This window comes from Salvelinus fontinalis, chromosome 26, assembly GCF_029448725.1.
Source record: "Salvelinus fontinalis isolate EN_2023a chromosome 26, ASM2944872v1, whole genome shotgun sequence".
Classification (NCBI taxonomy): Eukaryota; Metazoa; Chordata; class Actinopteri; order Salmoniformes; family Salmonidae; genus Salvelinus; species Salvelinus fontinalis.
This window is the reverse complement of record NC_074690.1, coordinates 35,853,889-35,874,218: the sequence shown is the minus strand read 5'-3', so window position 1 is coordinate 35,874,218 and position 20,330 is coordinate 35,853,889. Positions and strand designations below refer to the sequence as shown.

The 20,330-nt window shown below is 46.8% G+C and overlaps 1 protein-coding gene across 2 annotated transcripts in view; it reads left to right on the top strand.

The window, feature by feature from the left end:
• The first annotated feature begins 13,429 nt into the window (after positions 1-13,429).
• The window catches only part of LOC129824192 (NPC intracellular cholesterol transporter 1-like), a 32,566-nt gene continuing 25,665 nt past the window's right edge, over positions 13,430-20,330 (top strand). The window contains exon 1 of one of the 2 annotated variants that reach the window (XM_055883642.1): positions 13,430-13,683. In XM_055883642.1, coding sequence (XP_055739617.1) covers positions 13,606-13,683 — 78 coding nt within the window. In that variant the 5' untranslated portion in view covers positions 13,430-13,605. The remainder of the gene's footprint in view (positions 13,684-20,330) is intronic. The other variant, XM_055883640.1, reaches the window with a different exon arrangement.

Genomic DNA, 20,330 nt, shown 5'->3' with positions numbered 1-20,330 from the left:
ACTAAAGGACACCAATAAGAAGAAGAAACTTGCGTGGGCCAAGAAACACGAGCAATGGACATTAGACTGGTGGAAATCTGTCCTTTGGTCTGGTGAGTTCAATTTTGAGATTTTTGGTTCCAACCGCTGTGTCTGTGTGAGAAGCATAGTAGGTGAACGGATGATCTCTGCATGTGTGGTTCCCACAGTGAAGAATGGAGGAGAAGGTGTGATGATACTTTGCTGGTGACACTGTCGGTGATTTATATAGAATTCAAGGCACACTTAACCAGCATGGTTACCGCAGCATTCTGCAGCGATACGCCATCCCATCTGGTTTGCGCTTAGTGGGACTATCATTTGTTTTTCATCAGGACAATGACCCAAAACACATCTCCAGGCTGTATAACGGCTATTTGACCAAGAAGGAGAGTGATGGAGTGCTGCATCAGATGACGTGGCCTCCACAATCACCCAACCTCAACCCATTTAAGAGGGTTTGGGATGAGTTGGACCACAGAGTGAAGGAAAAGCAGCCAACAAATGCTCAGCATATGTGGGAACTCCTTCAAGACTGTTGGAAAAGCATTCCTCATTAAGATGGTGGAGAGAATGCCAAGAGTGTGCAAAGCTGTCATCAAGGCAAAGGGTGGCTACTTTGAAGAATATAAAATACATTTTGATTTGTTCAACACTTTTTTGATTACTACATGATACCATATGTGTTATTTTATAGTTTTGATGTCTTCACTATTATTCTACAATGTAGAAGATAGTAAAAATAAAGAAAAACCCTTGAATGAGTAGGTTTGTCCAAACTTTTGACTGGTACTGTATTTATTTTAAAGTTAGGACATGTGGGAGGCAGAGGCGCTCCTGTACAGTAGGTGGCGTTAATGCACAATAAACCCCACAGAAGAAGGGGCAAGGTTAGGTAGCCCCCTCCTGTTGGTTACTGTGTTTTGTTAACGATAGGGTGACCAGACGTCCCCGTTTTCCGGGGAGGGGCCCCGTTTTTGGTGGCCTGTCCAAGGCTGGAGGTGTCCCCGGAAATGTCCCCATTTTTAACTGTGCTTTAAAAACAGACTGCAAAGTGAAATATTTTACTTGGCAAGAAAGACCGGGCAGGGGAGCCTACCGGTTGACGTCTCAATCGCGTTGTGCTTGTTTAGGCCAGCAGAGGGGGCTGCTCGCTATATCAGCTTCATTCACTCTTCTTCTTCTACTAACTACTTGCTCGCGATAGTTTTAGAGAAAACTGCTGTGGAAAACTCGACCAGAAGCTAGCAAGTGTCAAGTGAATCCACAACATTACCAGAAACGTATTTTCAAGTCAGGTCAATCGTTTGAGATACTAGCTAGTGATGTTATAATGTCACAATTTATTATATAGATAGATGATCTGTTCTATAAGGTTTTAAATAGGTTATGCTAGCTAACGTTAGCTATGTAGAATAAGTTAGCAAGCTAAGTTAGCTAGCTACTGTTATGGTAGCTAGGTTAAAAAACTTTCACATGTAAACATGCAGTGGACGGGCTATTTTGAAAATATGATTGTATTAAATCAATGCACAATTAATTCTGAGAATATTTTTGTATCTTACAATTTTAATGGTTTGGCATTATAAGTAGTGTGAAAATATATTTAGAAATGTTCATGGATAACATTAGCAGTGGAGAGGAGGAAGACTGGAAAGGAAGAAGAGTGAAGGAGACAGAGGAGGAAAGGTAACGATATGGTTACAGAGCCTGACAATGTATTATTCCAAACAATGTTTTTGAGATAAAATACAAACATTAGGCAAGCAATGGGAATCTGTTAACCAAAGTATTTGATCTAATAGTATGCTGTTTATTAATACAGATTGGAGAGAAAGGAGAAGGGGAAATTAAGGGAGTAAAAAGAGGGAAGCAAGGAGAGTGTAGAAGAGTGAGGTGGAAAGGTGAAGAGAAGGAAAGGAAGACGAGTGAAGAAAAGAGGAGAGAGATTGGAGGAGAAGAAAAAGTTAAGAGAGTAAGAAGAGTGACACAAGGAGAGTGAAGAAGAACAGACAGAGGAGATACAATGGCTCTTTCCAAGAAACGGTAATGCCATTTTAATGACAACATGATGAGAGAATTTCCATTAGTAAGCTCAGGTCAAGACGATAGAATTGTTCACTGCACCCTTTGTAATTACTCTTATTCAATTGGCAGCCGGAGAAGAACGGCAGTGGTAGAACATCAGCAGACGAAAAAGCATAAAGCCTCTCTGATTGCCCGTGTTGGTATGCCCTCTGTCACCACATTCTTCAAGAAGGTAGAGCCTTCCCAAGAAGAATATGGTTTAGCTGTGCAGGAGGGTGTCTTTGCATACCACACTATGCGACACAATCCTAGTTACAGATCTATGGACTGCACAGCAGAACTGACATGGAAGCTTTATGAGCCAAAGTTTACATGTGCTAGAACAAAATGTGCACAATGGGCAACTACTTTGGTAACACAGGATCTAGACCAGGTTGAATTTGTGTCCCTGTCCATTGATGCGTCCAATCATGGACATGTAAAGCTGCTGCCAATAGTAGTCAGATATGTAAGATATATGATGGCAGCACATCTGTGGAAACAAAACTGCTTGATTTTGTTGAATTGAGAGGAGAAACAGCAGAGGAAATTGCAGCTGAGGTCCTGGTGGTCATCTAAAAATGTAACCTGGAAGACATTCTCTGCCGACAACAAATACCAACTTTGGAGGACTGAATAGGCTGGGGAGGGTCAATGTCCATACCAAAGTTAAAAATGCTCTGCAGCGGGAGGTGATTGGCTTAGGTTGTCCTGCCCACATCATTCATAACACGGCCAGAACAGATTTGGATATGATGTTGAGTACCTGCTCACAAAGATATTTGGATATGTTCATATTTTCACCGTCAGAGTAGAAATACTGAAGGGCTTTTGTGAGTTTGTTGGCCAGGAGTACCATAACATTTTAGTACACAGCAATGTTCGCTGGATGTCCATGCTCCCTGCTCTAGAAAGAGTGCTGAAAATGTATGTGTCATTGAAATCCTTTTTTATTTCTGAAGACAAATGCCCTGTTGTCCTGTGAACAGTGTTCAAAGATCCACTGACTGAACTTTGGCTGGCCTTTGTCCATGGAAACTTGACCGTATTCAGTGACACGATCAAGATGCTTGGAGGCCAGGACCACTGTGCTGTGGAGTCCGCTGCAATTCTTAGAAACGTTGAGGCAAAATTCACTGCAAGACGAGATGACAACTTCATTCCAGTTTTTGTCAGAGGACTTCTGAGAGAGCTAGAGGAAAATAGAGCCATGTATAAAGAGAGCTTTCTTAAAACATCCCAATCATTCTTCACTATGGCTGTGAACTACTTGCAAGCATGGGGAAAGCACACAGATAATCAAAATATTTACATGGTCTCCTTTTAAAAAGGCAACCTCTGTGTGAAGAGATCCAGAAGGCAGCAGGCACACTGCAGGAAAAATGCCCCACTGTGACCATCAATGAGGATGCATTGTGTGACAAGGTTACTGGCCTGCAAGAGTTCCTAAAGGGGGATCGCTTGAAGAATGGAAAACATCTGAGACACGGCTTAGTCAGAGATGGAGCACGGTGGTTACCCACTTCAAAGAGAACGACATCCCACACACTAACCTGGCTAGATTAGCGTCTGTTGTCATGTGCTTACCTGGAAGTAATGCACCAGTCGAGAGAGTGTTCTCCCAAATTAATGATCTTTGGACAGCAGCAATAAATAGGTTCACTGTTCCTACCAAAGGCCATGCTTATTGTGAAGACAAACTTCAACCTCCCCTGCCAGGAGTTCATGGAGAAGCTGGCCAAAGACAGAGCAATCCTGAAGAAGATACATTCTTCTGAGAAATATACAGATTAGGTTGGTATAAGTATATTATGTAGTTACCAATCTCATCAGCATCTTATTTCTTTATTATGTTAAGTATTTCACATATACTATTGTCTGTTTTTTCAATTTTGCTCATGTTCTCTTCTGCTCTTATTCTACCAGGACCATGGAATGGCTGTTCAGATCGGACAGTTATGTCTTGTCTGTAGCGTTTCTGTAACACATAAGTGTTCTCTGTCTATCACAGTGTGCCTGTTAGACTAAATACATGAAACTGGAATTGTCACCCTTTTTTATTTCATAGATAATATAACATTGGATATTTTAATTATATTGTAATGACCTGACTAGATCAAAAAGGAACAATTGTCCAGACAGAGGATTGAGTTTACGAATTGACGGTTTATTTACCCAACTTTACACAGGCTACAGGCTGTTTGGCCGTAGCCCATGCCAAATAAATGAAAGATAACCACAAGCCAACCGTGACCTTCTCTTGTGAAGGCCAGACAAGAGAGAACAAAGGCTAAACCTGGTCTTAACTTCCAATGCTCCATCCCCCTGCCCAATCCCCCTCCACGCCACTCCGCCAACCGCCAGGATGCCCGGCATCAGAACATTCCAGGCATTCCCGTGATTGGCATGTCGGACCCCGCGAACACTGGGTACTGGTAAGTACAACACAACCACCTACTAGCCTAACACATAACACACAGCTGTCTGTGCGGGCCGCTACACAGCCCCCCCCACCACAAAGTCCATCGTCCCCGAGGGAACAAACAAAGTCTCTGAAGCGACCCGGAGGTCTCCTTTGCCTGCGTGGCCGTGATGGTTGCAGAGTGCCCCTCTGGGATCCAGGGGATGAAGGCAGGGATATGGGGGACAAGGAAGCGGGAACGGGTAATACAGTCCGTGGCTCTTGGGAACCACGCGGTGACACAGGGGGAGTGGGCTGTCTGGAGCCTTGTCTGCGGCACCTGGGGGTGGGTGCCTGGAGAATGTCATTGCCAGAGAGGGGAATTGTGGGGGTCCCTGGGGTTTGGGGAGAAGAGGCCCCTCTGTATGGGGCTAACCTGTCCCGGTGCAGTGTCACCTTTCTCCCCCTGGGAGGAAGCTGCACCCAGTAAACAATCTCCCCTACCCTCTCCAGGACGCTGCAGGGTCCCACCCAGTGACTGTCCAACTTGGGGCATCTGCCTTTTTTCCTTAGGGGGCTGTAGACCCAGACCAGCTCCCCAGCCACAAAGTGCCTTCCCCGGGTGTGCACGTCATAGTTCCTCTTCTGCCTCACACCTGCATTCACCAGGTGCTCTCTGGCGAAGGTGTGGGCTGTCTCCAGGTGGTCCTGGAGTCTCCGGGCATACTCCGGCCCCGGGGGAACATGAGGGCTATCCAGGGGCCGACCAAACGCCATCTCCGCAGGGGTGCGCATCTCTCTCCCCAGCATGAGGAGGGCAGGCGTGCAGGAGGTGGAGTCTTGGACAGCGGAGCGGCATGCCATGAGGACCATAGGCAGGTGCTTGTCCCAGTCACGCTGGTGTTTGGAAGAGACGATGGCCAGCTGCTGTCCAAGCGTTTTGTTGAAGCGCTCCTCAAGGCCATCACTTTGAGGATGGAGAGGAGTAGTGCGGGTCTTGTGCATACCCAGCCTCTCACACACGGGACTCAAAGTTTCTGCCTTGGTTGCTGTGGATGGACTCTGCAGCTCCAAACCTGATAGAACATCCCCGCTGTCAGGGCGTCGACGATGGTCTCTGCCTCCTGGTCAGGCAGAGCATAGGCCTCGGGCCATTTTGTGAAATAGTCCATGGCCGTGAGTACCCAGCGGTTTCCACTGTCTGTGGTGGGGAACGGCCCAACTACATCCACTCCCACCCTCTCCATGGGAGCCCCCACTGGGAACTGTTGAAGCTGAGCATGAGAGAGGCCTGGAGGGCCCTTTCTCGCTGTGCAGTTGTCACAGCGGCAGCAAAGATCCTCCACATCCTTCTTGTGCTGCCCCCAGTAAAAGCCCTGACGGAGGCGGCGCAGTGTTTTTGTGACCCCAAAGTGTCCAGTCCCCACCCCCCCATGAGTACTCTGGAGCACAGCCTCCCGCAGTGCTTTTGGGACCACCACCTGCCACCTCTCCTCTCCCGTAGCTGACTCCTTCCATGCCCGCTGTAGCACGCCATCAGCCAGCCGCAGTCGCTCAAACTTTGACCACAACCCTTTGGTCGCGAGTGAGAGCGCTGTCACCTCTTCCCACGGTGGCCTCACCTGCGCCTCTACCCACTGTAGCACTGGCTGTAGGTCTGTGTCCCGTCTCTGCTGCTGCCCCCATTCAGCCACGTCGACAGTCTGCAGCTCACAGCAGACAGGCCTGCTCGCCCGACAAGCTGTGGCACAGACCCCCTCCTCTGCACACAGCTCTCTCTCCCGTCCCTCTCTCTGCTCACAGTGGCGGCAGCCGTCTGCAGTACAGGGCCGACGGGACATGGCGTCGGCGTTGGAGTGGCGTGCCCCTGCCCTGTGCACCACTGTGAAGTCATACGGCTGAAGCTCCTCCAACCAGCATGCCACCTGCCCCTCTGGCTCTCTGAAAGAAATGAGGCACTGGAGAGCAGAGTGGTCAGTCCTTACAGTAAAGGGCAGACCACCCAGGTAGTACTTGAAGTGTTTGACGGAAGCCACAACAGCCAAGAGCTCCCGCCGGGTGACACAGTAGCGGTTCTCATGTTTGTCTAATGTTTTGCTGAAGTACGCCACCACTCTCTCCCCCTCTGGCCCCACCTGGGCTAGCACCCCACCCATGCCCACATTGCTCGCGTCTGTGTCCAGGATAAAGGGCAAGGTGAGGTCAGGGGGGGGGGGGGCGAGCACGGGGGCCTCGATCAGTGCACGTTTGAGGGTGTTGAACGCCTCCTCACACTCCACTGTCCAAGTGAAAGCCTTGTCCTTCGGCAGCAGGCGGTTCAGGGGAGCAGCGACGCTTGAGAAGCCCCGTACAAACCTCCTGTAGTACGAGGCCAGGCCCAGGAAGCTCTTCAGCTGACGCTGGTCGGTGGGGGTGGGCCAGTCTCTGACAGCCCCTACCTTGTCCTACATGGTGCTGATCCCCTCCTTCGCCACTCGGTGGCCCAAGAAGGACACCTCTCTCCTCATGAAGTGGCACTTCTCGGGGTGGAGCTTCAGATCTGCGGCAGCCACCCTCTCCAGCACACGCCGTAGCGCCCCCAGGGCTGACTGGAAGGAGCTGCCATGGGCCAGGATGTCATTGAGGTATACCAGACATTGCTGTCGGGGGATGCCATCCAGCACCCTGTCCATCAAACGCTCAAATGTAGCTGGAGCGTTGCACAGGCCAAAGCACAGGACCTTGAACTGCCAGTGTCCTCTGTTAGTGGAGAACGCAGTTTTGGCTCTGGCTTCTGGGGAGAGGGGCACCTGCCAGTAGCCACTGCAGAGGTCTAGTGAGGAGAACCAGGAGGACCCCCTAACCAGGTCCAGTGACTCATCGATATGGGGTATGAGTCCTTCCTGGTTACCTCATTCAGCCGCCTGTAGTCAGCACAGAACCTCAGCTTGCCCCCCTTCTTCGGAACCATGACGACTGGCGCCGCCCAGGGACTGTCTGAGGGCTCAATGAAGCCTGCCCGCTGCATCTCCAACACAGCCTTGTCTGCCGCCTCCTGGCGTGCCAGCGGGATACGGCGGGGACGCATATTGATGGGTCGAGCATCACCTGTGTCGATCTCATGCTGCACCAGATGAGTCTGACCCACCTCTTCCTCACTCAGCGCAAAGCTGTCTCTGAATTCAAACAGCAACTGCCACAACTGTTCCTGCTGCTCGGGGTCAAGACCAACACAGTTCCTCCCCCATATCTCCCTCACTGCAGACAGTGTCCTCTCCTCTCCCATCTGGGGTAGCTGGGCTGGGGGGGGTGCGGCCCGGGCTCACAGAGGGCTGTGTCGTGGAGGTAGCTGGGGGAATGTAACACACCGCCGTAGGTGACAGGGGGGCTGGGGAAAAGTCACACACAGATGTGGGGGAGGGGGGGCAACCATGAGTCTCTGCTGCTTTAACTGTTGGTGTAAAGCGTTTGTTGGGTTGAGTGAATGTGACATGAGGGGGGGCCATGGTGACTTCCGGCCCTCCCTGGAAGCTCAGTGTGCCCCTATTTAGGTCTAACTGGCAGCCTGTGCTCCTAAGAAAGCCCAACCCCTAGTTACAAGGGTCCTGCACAGCCGCCACCCACACAGGATGACGCACAGTCCTGCCCCCTACTGTCAGAGTCATTATTTCCTTCCCTTTCATGGGTGCCAGCTCACCTGTGACTGTGCGGAGCTGCACACTGAGTCGGAGTGCGGAGCTGCACACTGAGTCCAACCTGGCACAATATCTGGCCTCACCAGGGTTACTGTGGACCCAGTGTCCACCAGGGTGGAGCAGGGCACCCCCTCCACAGTGTTGGGGACATGACAAAAGTCCACAACACAGGTCCGGTCCACCACAACAACAGGCTCCATCCGCCTGCCCTCGTCTGCTTCTGGGGGAAGTGGAGCCTTGCTTCCCCGTCTGTGCCGGTGGGCTCCTCCTGAAGAAGATGGTGGTTGGGATAGAAAACCAGGGGTCCGCACTACCCGGTCTATGCGGACCACTGAGCCGTTTCCCTGAGCTCTGGGGGACATGGGGCAATCCTCGCGCAGATGGCCTGGCTGGCCACAACCCCAGCAGACCCTGGGACCAGGGCGTGTGTTTCGTGCCGCCTGTAGCGACACAGCACGAATGAGTTCTGTCATTTCAGCCACCCTTGCAGGCTTTTCCAGCTCCGAGCTGCTCTGCTCTGTCCCAGCTCGTACAGAGGGTCTGTCTCCCTGCACCCCCACCAAACCCCCAGCCCACACCAGCTCCCTCTCCAAAGCCATCTCCAAGGCTATCTGCAATGACTCAGGATGAGCCAGCTGGGTCTGTATGCCCAGCTCCGTAGGAGAGAGCGCCTGTATGAACTGGTCCCGTGCTAGCTCGCTCTGCACGGAAGGGGGCATGTGAGCATATGCCCGCCGAGAGAGGCTCTCAATGTCATTAGCTAGCACCCGTAGAGGCTCTCCAGGCTGCCTGCGTCTATTACTCAGTTCGGAGCGCAGTAGCCTGGGCTGTACACACTGTCCATAGCGCCTCCTCAGTGCTCCCACTAAAGCACCATATTTTTTATTTATTTATTTATTTCACCTTTATTTAACCAGGTAGGCTAGTTGAGAACAAGTTCTCATTTGCAACTGCGACCTGGCCAAGATAAAGCATAGCAGTGTGAACAGACAACAACACAGAGTTACACATGGAGTAAACAATAAACAAGTCAATAACATGGTAGAAAAAAAGAGAATCTATATACAATGTGTGCAAAAGGCATGAGGAGGTAGGCAATAAATCGAATAATTACAATTTAGCATATTCACGTCTGTCCTCGGGGCTAATCAATATCAAACAGGCCAGAGCATCATCCGTGAGGCATAAAGCCAACTGCAGTGCCCTATCTTCATTCGACCACCCCCTAAAATGAGCTAACAGTTCAAACTGAGCATGAAAAGCTTCCCAATCCGCCTTACCGGAATACTTCGGGGTCTTAACAGATACGGACGAGGCCGGGAACTGGGCGCCGCCATGTTTGTTTACATCCTGAGCCCCAGATTCCTCGTCCCGCCGCGTCGACGTCACCCCTTCGGTCCGCCCACCAGAATCTGCGCGAAGCACAGTCGACGAAGCACTCATGCCCGCTTCAACAGCCATCACTCTAACGTCCTCCCTCAAGCGGCCTCTGGGCTCCGACGCCCTGGCGATCTCCTCCGACGTCCATGCACACGCACCTCCTTGGCCATAATCGTCCCCCACCTCCACCTTCACTTTCGAATTTCCTCTAAGCATTTTCAACCACGTTCTCACCTACGGTAGCTAGCCACAGAAGTCAGCTAGCTAGCTGGCTAACTTTTATCAACGTTTTTACTTCTGACACCAATGTAATGACCTGACTAGATCATAAAGGAACAATTGTCCAGACAGAGGATTGAGTTTACGAATTGATGGTTTATTAACCCAACTTTACACAGGAAACTGTTTGGCCGTAGCCCACGCCAAATAAATGAAAGATAACCATAAGCCAACCGTGACCTTCTCTTGTGAAGGCCAGACAAGAGAGAACAAAGGCTAAACCTGGTCTTAACTTCCAATGCTCCATCCCCCTGCCCAACCCCCCTCCACTCCACTCCGCCAGGATCAAATCAAGTTTATTTTATATAGCCCTTCGTACATCAGACGACACTATTCTGTATACTTCTGGCCCTTCTTTTGCCACTGTGTTAACAACCCTCCAGGCGAGCTTCAATGCCATACAACTCTCCTTCCGTGGCCTCCATTTGCTCTTAAATACAAGTAAAACTAAATGCATGCTCTTCAACCGATCGCTGCCTGCACCTGCCCGCCTGTCCAACATCACTACTCTGGACGGCTCTGACTTAGAATATGTGGACAACTACAAATACCTAGGTGTCTGGTTAGACTGTAAACTCTCCTTCCAGACTCACATCAAACATCTCCAATCCAAAGTTAAATCTAGAATTGGCTTCCTATTCCGCAACAAAGCATCCTTCACTCATGCTGCCCTTGTAAAACTGACCATCCTACCAATCCTCGACTTCGGTGATGTCATTTACAAAATAGCCTCCAAAACCCTACTCAATAAATTGGATGCAGTCTATCACAGTGCCATCCGTTTCGTCACCAAAGCCCCATATACTACCCACCACTGCGACCTGTACACTCTCGTTGGCTGGCCCTCGCTTCATACTCGTCGTCAAACCCACTGGCTCCAGGTCATCTACAAGACCCTGCTAGGTAAAGTCCCCCCTTATCTCAGCTCGCTGGTCACCATAGCAGCACCTACCTGTAGCACGCGCTCCAGCAGGTATATCTCTCTGGTCACCCCCAAAACCAATTCTTCCTTTGGCCGCCTCTCCTTCCAGTTCTCTGCTGCCAATGACTGGAACGAACTACAAAAATCTCTGAAACTGGAAACACTTATCTCCCTCACTAGCTTTAAGCACCAGCTGTCAGAGCAGCTCATAGATTACTGCACCTGTACATAGCCCATCTATAATTTAGCCCAAACAACTACCTCTTTACCTACTGTATTTATTTATTTATTTATTTTGCTCCTTTGCACCCCATTATTTCTATCTCTACTTTTTTCTATCTCTACTATCTCTACTTTTTTTACTTTTTTTTACTTGCTATATTGTATTTACTTCGCCACCATGGCCTTTTTATATTTTTATTTATTTATATATATATTTTGTTTGCCTTCACCTCCCTTATCTCACCTCACTTGCTCATATTGTATATAGACTTATTTTTCACTGTATTATTGACTGTATGTTTGTTTTACTCCATGTGTAACTATGTGTTGTATGTGTCGAACTGCTTTGCTTTATCTTGGCCAGGTCGCAATTGTAAATGAGAACGTGTTCTCAATTTGCCTACCTGGTTAAATAAAGGTGAAATATATATATTTTTTAAATCAGCTAATATCTCGAAGTGCTGTACAGAAACCCAGCCTAAAACCCCAAACAGCAAGCAATGCAGGTGTAGAAGCACGTCGGCTAGGAAAAACTCCCTACAAAGGCCAAAACCTAGGAAGAAACCTAGAGAGGAACCAGGCTATGAGGGGTGGTCAGTCCTCTTCTGGCTGTGCCGGGTGGAGATTATAACAGAACATGGCCAAGATGTTTGAATGTTCATAAATGACCAGCATGGTCAAATAATAATCAGGAGTAAATGTCAGTTGGCTTTTCATAGCCGATCATTAAGAGTATCTCTACCGCTCCTGTGGTCTCTAGAGAGTTGAAAACAGCAGGTCTGGGACAGGTAGCACGTCCGGTGGACAGGTCAGGGTTCCATAGCCGCAGGCAGAACAGTTGAAACTGGAACAGCAGCAAGGCCAGGTGGACTGGGGACAGCAAGGAGTCATCATGCCCAGTAGTCCTGACGCATGGTCCTAGGGCTCAGGTCCTCCGAGAGAGAGAAAGAAAGAGAGAAGGAGAGAATTAGAGAGAGCATACTTAAATTCACACAGGACACCGGATAAGACAGGAGAAGTACTCCAGATATAACCAACTGACCCTAGCCCCCCAACACATAAACTACTGCAGCATAAATACTGGAGGCTGAGACAGGAGGGGTCAGGAGACACTGTGGCCCCATCTGATGATACCCCCGGACAGGGCCAAACAGGAAGGATATAGCCCCTACACCACTAGAGGGATATCTTCAACCACCAACTTACCATCCTTACCATCCTGAGACAAGGCCGAGTATAGCCCACAAAGATCTCCACCACAGCACAAACCAAGGGGGGCGCCAACCCAGACAGGAAGATCACGTCAGTAACTCAACCCACTCAAGTGACGCACCCCTCCTAGGGACGGCATGAAAGAGCACCAGTAAGCCAGTGACTCAGCCCCTGTAATGGGGTTAGAGGCAGAGAATCCCAGTGAATCCCAGTGGAGAGAGGGGAACCGGCCAGGATGCCCGGCATCAGAACATTCCAGGCATTCCCGTGATTGGCATGTCGGACCCCGCGAACACTGGGTACTGGTAAGTACAACACAACCACCTACTAGCCTAACACATAACACACAGCTGTCTGTGCGGGTCGCTACAATATATTGACCGCCGAACTGGAAATGTTCATTTCTGAAATCTGGAAGTTAACGGCGGCAGGTGTTCAGAAGGTGGGAGAGAAGGACGCTATGTGCTAACTTAGCCAACTAGTCCAAAAGAAGATTAAGATACACAGCAGGTGGGAGGCTGGGGCGAAACCATTTGCTAGGTAACTAGCACACAGTGTCGCCGCAGCCTCCCGTCTGCTCCTTCGCTCCGCTTTTTGGGCACTGTTTTCTCGCAGTTTTCTCTGGTACACAGCAGGCGGGAGGTGAGGGTGACACTGTGTGTTAGCTAGCTACCTAACTAGTAAGCTAGCTCAAAGTGCCACTAACAAGCTAGCTAATAAGCTATCACTTGCGAGGCGGGAGTGACCGTCGCCTCCGCCTGTAGGGGGACTGTTTTAGTAATGACGGAGCGCAGGCAGGAGCGAAGGACACGGTCTACCGGTATCCTAGTGTAACAGTATAACTTTAGTACGTCCCCTCGCCCCGACACGGGCGTGAACCAGGGACCCTCTGCACACATCAACAACTGACACCCACAAAGCATCGTTACCCATCGCTCCACAAAAGCCGCGGCCCTTGCAGAGCAAGGTGCAACACTACTTCTAGGTTTCAGAGCAAGTGAAGTAACTGATTGAAACGCTAGTAGCGCGTACCCGCTAACTAGCTAGCCATTTCACATCCGTTACACTAGCTTGCAAGGACGACTCCAGTAGACAGGGGCGGGAAAAAAATCTGAAAAAAATTATATTTCCCTTTTTTGACCCATATTCAAAATTGTCACACAAGCATGAAGATGTTGCGCTTGGGAGAGGGGGGGGGGTCATGAAGGAACCAATGGGATGCTCGAGTGGGACGCCCAGAATTGCGGGATGCAGTTGCAGGCTGTGGTCAAAGTCAAGAAAACGTTGCACAATGTTACTAGCTAGTATCCGCACTATCCAATCCTGGCTGTGGCAGCAATGTGCCAAACGGTTGTTCTCCAGTCACCAATTCTATAATGAAGAAGTCAGAGGAGTAGCAGAAAAACTCCGAAGTCTTTTTGAGTAGAGGGATGGGGCTTTTATCAGAAAGAAGCTATTTCTTTTTGTTTTACATCTTCATAATTTTGACAGAGGGACATTATAAATGGGTAAGTCAACCTACGCGTTAAATAGCTTTCTGGACGGGAGACTTTTAGCTAAGTAGCTAATCTCTTATTGCGTATCTATATTTAGCTTGCTGTCAATCACCGGTAGGTAACGTTAGCTAACTAAAGTGTGTCAAGCGAGTTAATCATTGTCAAAAAGCAAAGCAAGGCCTGTTCACTTTTAGCCGGTGCTGGTAGTGTTTGTTCAGCGTAAAGTTGGCTTGGTAGGTAGTGTAGTGTTAGCTAGCATCTATCAACCAGCATCATTTGGCCAGCTAAGGTACTATAGCTACAAATTGTGCAAGCAGACAGTTAAGCCAATGTGAGCTCCGTGTCTGCAGGCGATTGCTAGCTAGCTAGCTAAATGATCTTGTATAGTGACAATTCGTGTAACGAACTAACTAGGACGCAAACAGCCAGTTCTAGCTAACTAACCTAACCCATACATTGCGAAATATTTTGCGTCACTGCCACGCGATTATTATGTAGCTAGACGAAACTCATTCAACAAATGCAACAAGATAAAGGAAATGACCACGTTTTTCACAAATTTAATATTTGCGTGATATGGGCTTACATGTAACATAGTCGGTCTCGAGAAGTGAGACAATATCTTTAAAGCCACTGATATGCATCCTCTATCCTGCTCCAATAAACAACTTTTATTGCGAAGTAAAATACAATACAATCCACACTAAAATAAACCCAACCCAAAGCAATTGTGTGCATTGTGTTGATCAGAGTTGGTCTCGTGGAATGGAATTCAATAGCCCTTTGCCAAAATGGACAATTGCTGTCTTTGTACTCGCGGATTAATTTGCATCCCCAAAATAAACTAGGGGTGTATTCATTAGTCGGATTCCGTTGCAAAATGTTTGGTCTGTTAAATGTTTTGCAACGGAAACCTTATACGGTTTACTCTAGGAAGAACAACACGGAAATAACGGGAGGAACCTACCTACATTTGTCCAAAATAAACTATTTTCAATTTGGAGTAAACGGTGTCTGTTGCAAAACGTTTTACTACAGAATTGGCTTAATGAATACACCCCAGGACTCCTCATTCCTACAGTCAAATAATGTCCCATACACAACTCATGCAGCAAAAGGGCAATTCATTTTAAGGTGTGGAAACAGTGTTTTATGGGGTAACAATAGAACAATTTTTGGATACTGAAAGTGGTAACTACCGTAATTGAAGACCTGTATTCTCAAGGAAAGAACGTTAGTTTCTTTCTGAATTTCACCTTTCAATCAGACATTTTAATGACATTACTCAGCCTGTTAAGTGTCTGGCAATCCTCCTCAGAGGCAACTGATTAAGTGGTTTGTGGCAGATGGCGGGGGCCTTCAACTTCATCCCACATTGAAACACAAGGCCTGTGTGTCAGAACAGACAGGCTAGGAGGAGGACGGCTAAGGTCTGGTCACAGAAAATAAGTTGATTAAAGCATGTACATGATACATGTATCATTTGACAGTAGTTTAGACGTAAGTTCAGTCTGGATTGTCTTAGAGTTCATTTTACTTGAAACCCCTGACAGTGACAATTAGGGAACCAACCAAGTCTCATTCAGGTGAGACAACCACATTCAAAAGAACAGGGCACCAAAGGGAACATAGTGTACTGTGCATTATCAGTCAGTACAACAAAGAGAGAAACGTGTGCTGGAAGTCAACCATCAAAATAGTAAATCAAATTAGCAAAGAGACCAACAGCACGTGATTGATTGCCAGAAGTTAAGGTTGCATTTCGGGACCTGAAACACAGGGGTTCTCTCGAGGTGCATAGTAGACTAATATTACATTCAGATCCGGTTTAGAGAAAAAAAGGAAAATGAACCCAAAGGTGCAGAATAGGTGGGCTCACTTCTGCTTTAATTTAGAAAGATTATAATTTGGGTTTCAGCTGTCTTTAGCATTGAACAAAAGCATAGAGTGCCTTTGTGATATTCCTTGACATTTACACAGTAGGGCAATTTCACAGAAACAAAATTCTGCTGAGTCTCAGATTTTCACCTTAACATCAGATGAGGTTGATGGGAGGTATAGGAGGACGTTCTCATTGTAATGGCTGGAATGGAATCAAAGGAATGCAGAGAAATGTGGTTTCCATAGGTTTGATACTGTTCCATTTATTCCATTCCAGCCATTACAGTAAACCCATCCTCCTATAGCTCCTCCCACCAGCCTCCACTGCCCAAAATGTATGCCAAACAAAAACCATTGATTTAAAAGTTTACAACTATATGCACAATGACTACTTTGAACAATTGAAACAGAACATTTCACAAAAACACATTTACTGGAACTCTGCAGTTTGGTAACAGAATTCAAATCACATTTTATTTGTCACATGCGCCGAATACAACAGGTGTAAACATTTACCGTGAAATGCTTACTTACAAGCACTTGTAAGAAAATATTTATTAAATCAAGTAATTTAAAAAATAACACAATAACGAGACTATGCACAGGGGGTACCTGTACTGAGTCAATGTGCGGGGGTACAGGTTAGTCGAGGTAATTTGTACATGTAGGTAGGCGTGAGGTGACTATGCATAGATACACAGCGAGTAGCATCAGTTTAAAAACAAGGGGGGGGGGGGGCTTAAATGCAAATAGTCCGGGTGGCCATATGATTAATTGTTTAGCAGTTTTATGGCTTGGCGCTCTGATACCTCTTGCCGTGCGGTAGTAGAGAGAACAGTCTATGACTTGGAATTACAGTGAAATCATTTTTTTATGTGACCATGTTTTCTAAAAACTCTGTTAAATATCTGCTCCAAGTAATCAGGTGTCAGCTATGACATGGCACCTTGAGTTAGAAAACATCTCTTTTGGTTATTGAACTACAGTACATTATACTGTACTCTAGTGTACTGTACTAAACTATACTTTTGACTGTATTTTACTCTACTCTGCTTCACTGTACTGTACTGTCCAAACTTGTGAAACATCAATGTCTACGATAGGAGCAAATCAGAAGCACTTACCAATCATGGACATCTATGTTTGAGCTAACGTCCGTGGACATTGAAATCAAGGCCAGGGCGGACTGACCAACTTGAAACTATTTTTCAACGTCCATGGATGTCTGGTGTCGGTCGATACTAAGTGGGAGAGGGAGGGGGTTGTCCAGAATGTTTTCACACTCTCACCTTTTGAGCATCAGACAACAGAAAGAGAAAGAAAACAGTTGAACATAACAGTATGTCAGTGGTAGAGAGGACAGTAGCAGGTGACCCAACTGGTTGGTGTTTGTACTATTTTTGGCAGTTTTGTGTTGGAAAACTGACCAGGTCAAGCATATCACCTCATACTAGATAGACAGGCTAGAAATGTTTTAACGATGAATTCAATTGCCACTACCTGTTGCACACAACAACCTTCCATTCTCTCTGTCACAAGGGGATTTATGTCTGATTTTAAGATGAAATCGTCAACCCTGTTCCAGTTAACCCTTTTACTTTATTTGCCACTTAATGGGCACTTACTTTAGTATTTTCTTTGCTCTGAGAAAAGGACCAAGTAGGAAAAAACAGTCCACTAGGCTATATACAGTGATGCCTGACACCAGCTTATTGTAAATTGAGACAATATCCTTTCCCCTTACCCCCAATACAATCTATTCATAGGTTGCACCTCCGTCACTCGGTTGCGTCATGCCATTTGTTATAAACGTTCTCAAGCCGCCCTCTACCGGCGGCGCCATAGTGGTGCCCTAAAGTGGTGATAAACCCAGTCATTCTGGATGGAGGCAAACTACTGTTTAGTCTAAATTACACTATAGTGCCTGGAACTACGATGGCATTGCTAGTCAAATATTCAGTAAAAAACTACTTTGGCAGCATTATCATGTCGTCAAATTTAATTGAGACAGATGGCAATGTTGTCATTAGCTAGCAAAGTTCGTCAAAATTACCTAGCAATTCAAAATGATTACAAAAGTTTTCCTACTACACTGAACATACATGTAAAGTGTTGGTTTCATGAGCTGAAAAGAAAATACATGAAATATTCCATAAACAAATTGTGCACGAGTGTGTTTTATATCCCTGTTAGTGAGCATTTCTCCTTTGCTGCAGTGTGGCATATCAAAACGATGATTAAACAGCACGATCATTACACAGGTGCACCTTGTGCTGGTGACAAAAGGCCACTTTTAAAATGTGCAGGTTTGTCACACGACACTATGCCACAGGTGTCTCAAGTTTTGGTGCTGAGGAGTATTTCTGTCTGTAATAAAGCAGACAGAAATATGGCTGTGCCTGGCTGCCAAGTGGGTGTGCCTATGCCCTCCAAGGCCTACCCATGGCTGTAACACTACCCAGTCATGTGAAAGCCATAGATTAGAGCATAATGAATTCATTTAAATGGACCGATTTCCTTATATGAACTGTAACTCAGTAAAATCTATATTATATTATTGTTCAGTATAGTTATTTGCCTCCTTTTGAATGTCATTGTATTTCCAAGCCACTGTAATGCACTCTTGATGAAATCTTCATCAGAACTCATTGACGATGCATTGAGTAGAATGCTCAGTTGGGCATCAGTCCAAAAGGAACGTTCAAATAACTGTTTTTCTCTATGAAGTAACGGTAGAAGTAGCTGATGCCAATGGGCTACATGGACACTGAAAAGACCATTCAAAGGGGGAAATATAGCATGTATGTCAACAGTTCCATGGAAGTGTTTGTGCACTTGTGTGTGTTTGTATATGAATGGAAGTGTGTGGGATGGTGAATATGAATGTGTAGGAGGGTGGGAGCGAATGGGTGTGTGACTGCATAGAGTATATGTTGGGCGGGAATGGATGAGTAAGTCTGGGTGTAAGTGTGTCTGAGAGGTAGGCAAGACGGGAGGTTGGGACAAGCTTGGGTAGGCAAGACGGGAGCTTGGGTGGGATTAAAGGGGAGAAAACAGAAAGGTGGAGAGGGATGGGTTTGGCTTGGGAGAGAGCGAAGGAAGGATTTAACTATACTACAATTAGGGCTGTCTCCGACAAAAATAAAATGTTCTTTCGACCAATCGATTGGTCAATTTTAAAACGTGTATTTTTCCATATAGACGCATCTTATGTGTTTTAATCAAATCAACTATACAGACTGAGCTTGTCTGATGCTTTAATCGCACTGTTTGATAAAATAATTAAGGCACACAAATGACTAGAGGGAGTCCGATCGCAATTGATTTGATTGTGGCGGACAGCGAGTGGCTGTGTGACTAGCACCCATTGTCTCTCTCTCTCCTCCCTGCTGCAGCAACTACCACAGAACATCAATAATGCTGTCCGTGTTGCTGAAGCTGCAACATAATTACAGCCATTTCTGACTGAGAAGTTCTGTTACCGAAATCCTTCATTTGTTTAGGAAAAACATTCCCAACTCCTTCAACCCTTGCTCTCTTTACTTGACACATGTATGCATTGCATGCACTTGACCAATAGGGGCTGACCTATAGCATATCATAATCACATCAATAAATTGTTATAACAAACTCCAAACACCGTAACACGTGACAGAAAAATGGATGCAGAGGACGTGACGAATAAACTCGAAACGGGGGAATGTTTACTGGTTGCTCAGGAGGTAAAGGGGAAGTCAGATCTGTGGAATACATTTGACTAGTTGTGGAAAATACTGGAGATCAAGAAAAAGAAGGTAAGGATCAAGCGCTTTGCATATGATTTGTGCCAAACAGGTGCTGTTAGTTTAAATGATCATTTTCCTGACCGTTTGGAATCATTTTAAACGACACTAAATAAATTATAAGCATACCAGAGTCTGTAACGTTTTTTTGTAAAGCCTTTATTACAGCGAAGACAGAACGGTTTATGTATTGTTTATGCAAATGTATGAAAATCATAAATGTATGTAAATCATTTCTGAGTGTTGGTGTGTGCCCCTGTCTATCCGTACATTTTAAAAACAAGAACATGGTGCCGTCTGCTTTACTGAATATAAGGAATTTGAAATGATTTATACTTTAACCTTTTATACTTAAGTATATTTTAGCAATTAAGTAAACAAGAAAAGAAAGTCCCTTTTTCAGGACCCTGTCTTTCGAAGATAATTTGTAAAAATCCAAATCCTTCATTGTAAAGGGTTTAAACACTGTTTCCCATGCTTGTTCAATGAACCATTAACAATTAATGAACATGCACCCGTGGAACGGTCGTTAAGACACTAACGGCTTACAAACGGTTGGCAATTAAGGTCACAGTTATGAAAACTTAGGACACTAAAGAGGGCTTTCTACTGACTCTGAAAAACACCAAAAGAAAGATGCCCAGGGTCTCTGCTCATCTGCGTGAATGTGCCTTAGGCATGCTGCAAGGAGGAATGAGGACGGCAGATGTGGCCAGTGCAATAAATTGCAATGTCCGTACTGTGAGACGCCTAAGACAGCGCTACAGGGAGACAGGACGGACAGCTGATCGTCCTCGCAGTGGCAGACCACGTGTAACAACACCTGCACAGGATCGGTACATCCGAACATCACACCTGCGGGACGGGGTACAGGATGGCAACAACAACTGCCCGAGTTACACCAGGAACGCACAATCCCTCCATCAGTGCTCAGACTGTCCGCAATAGGCTGAGAGAGGCTGGACTGGGGGCTTGTAGACCTGTTGTAAGGCAGGT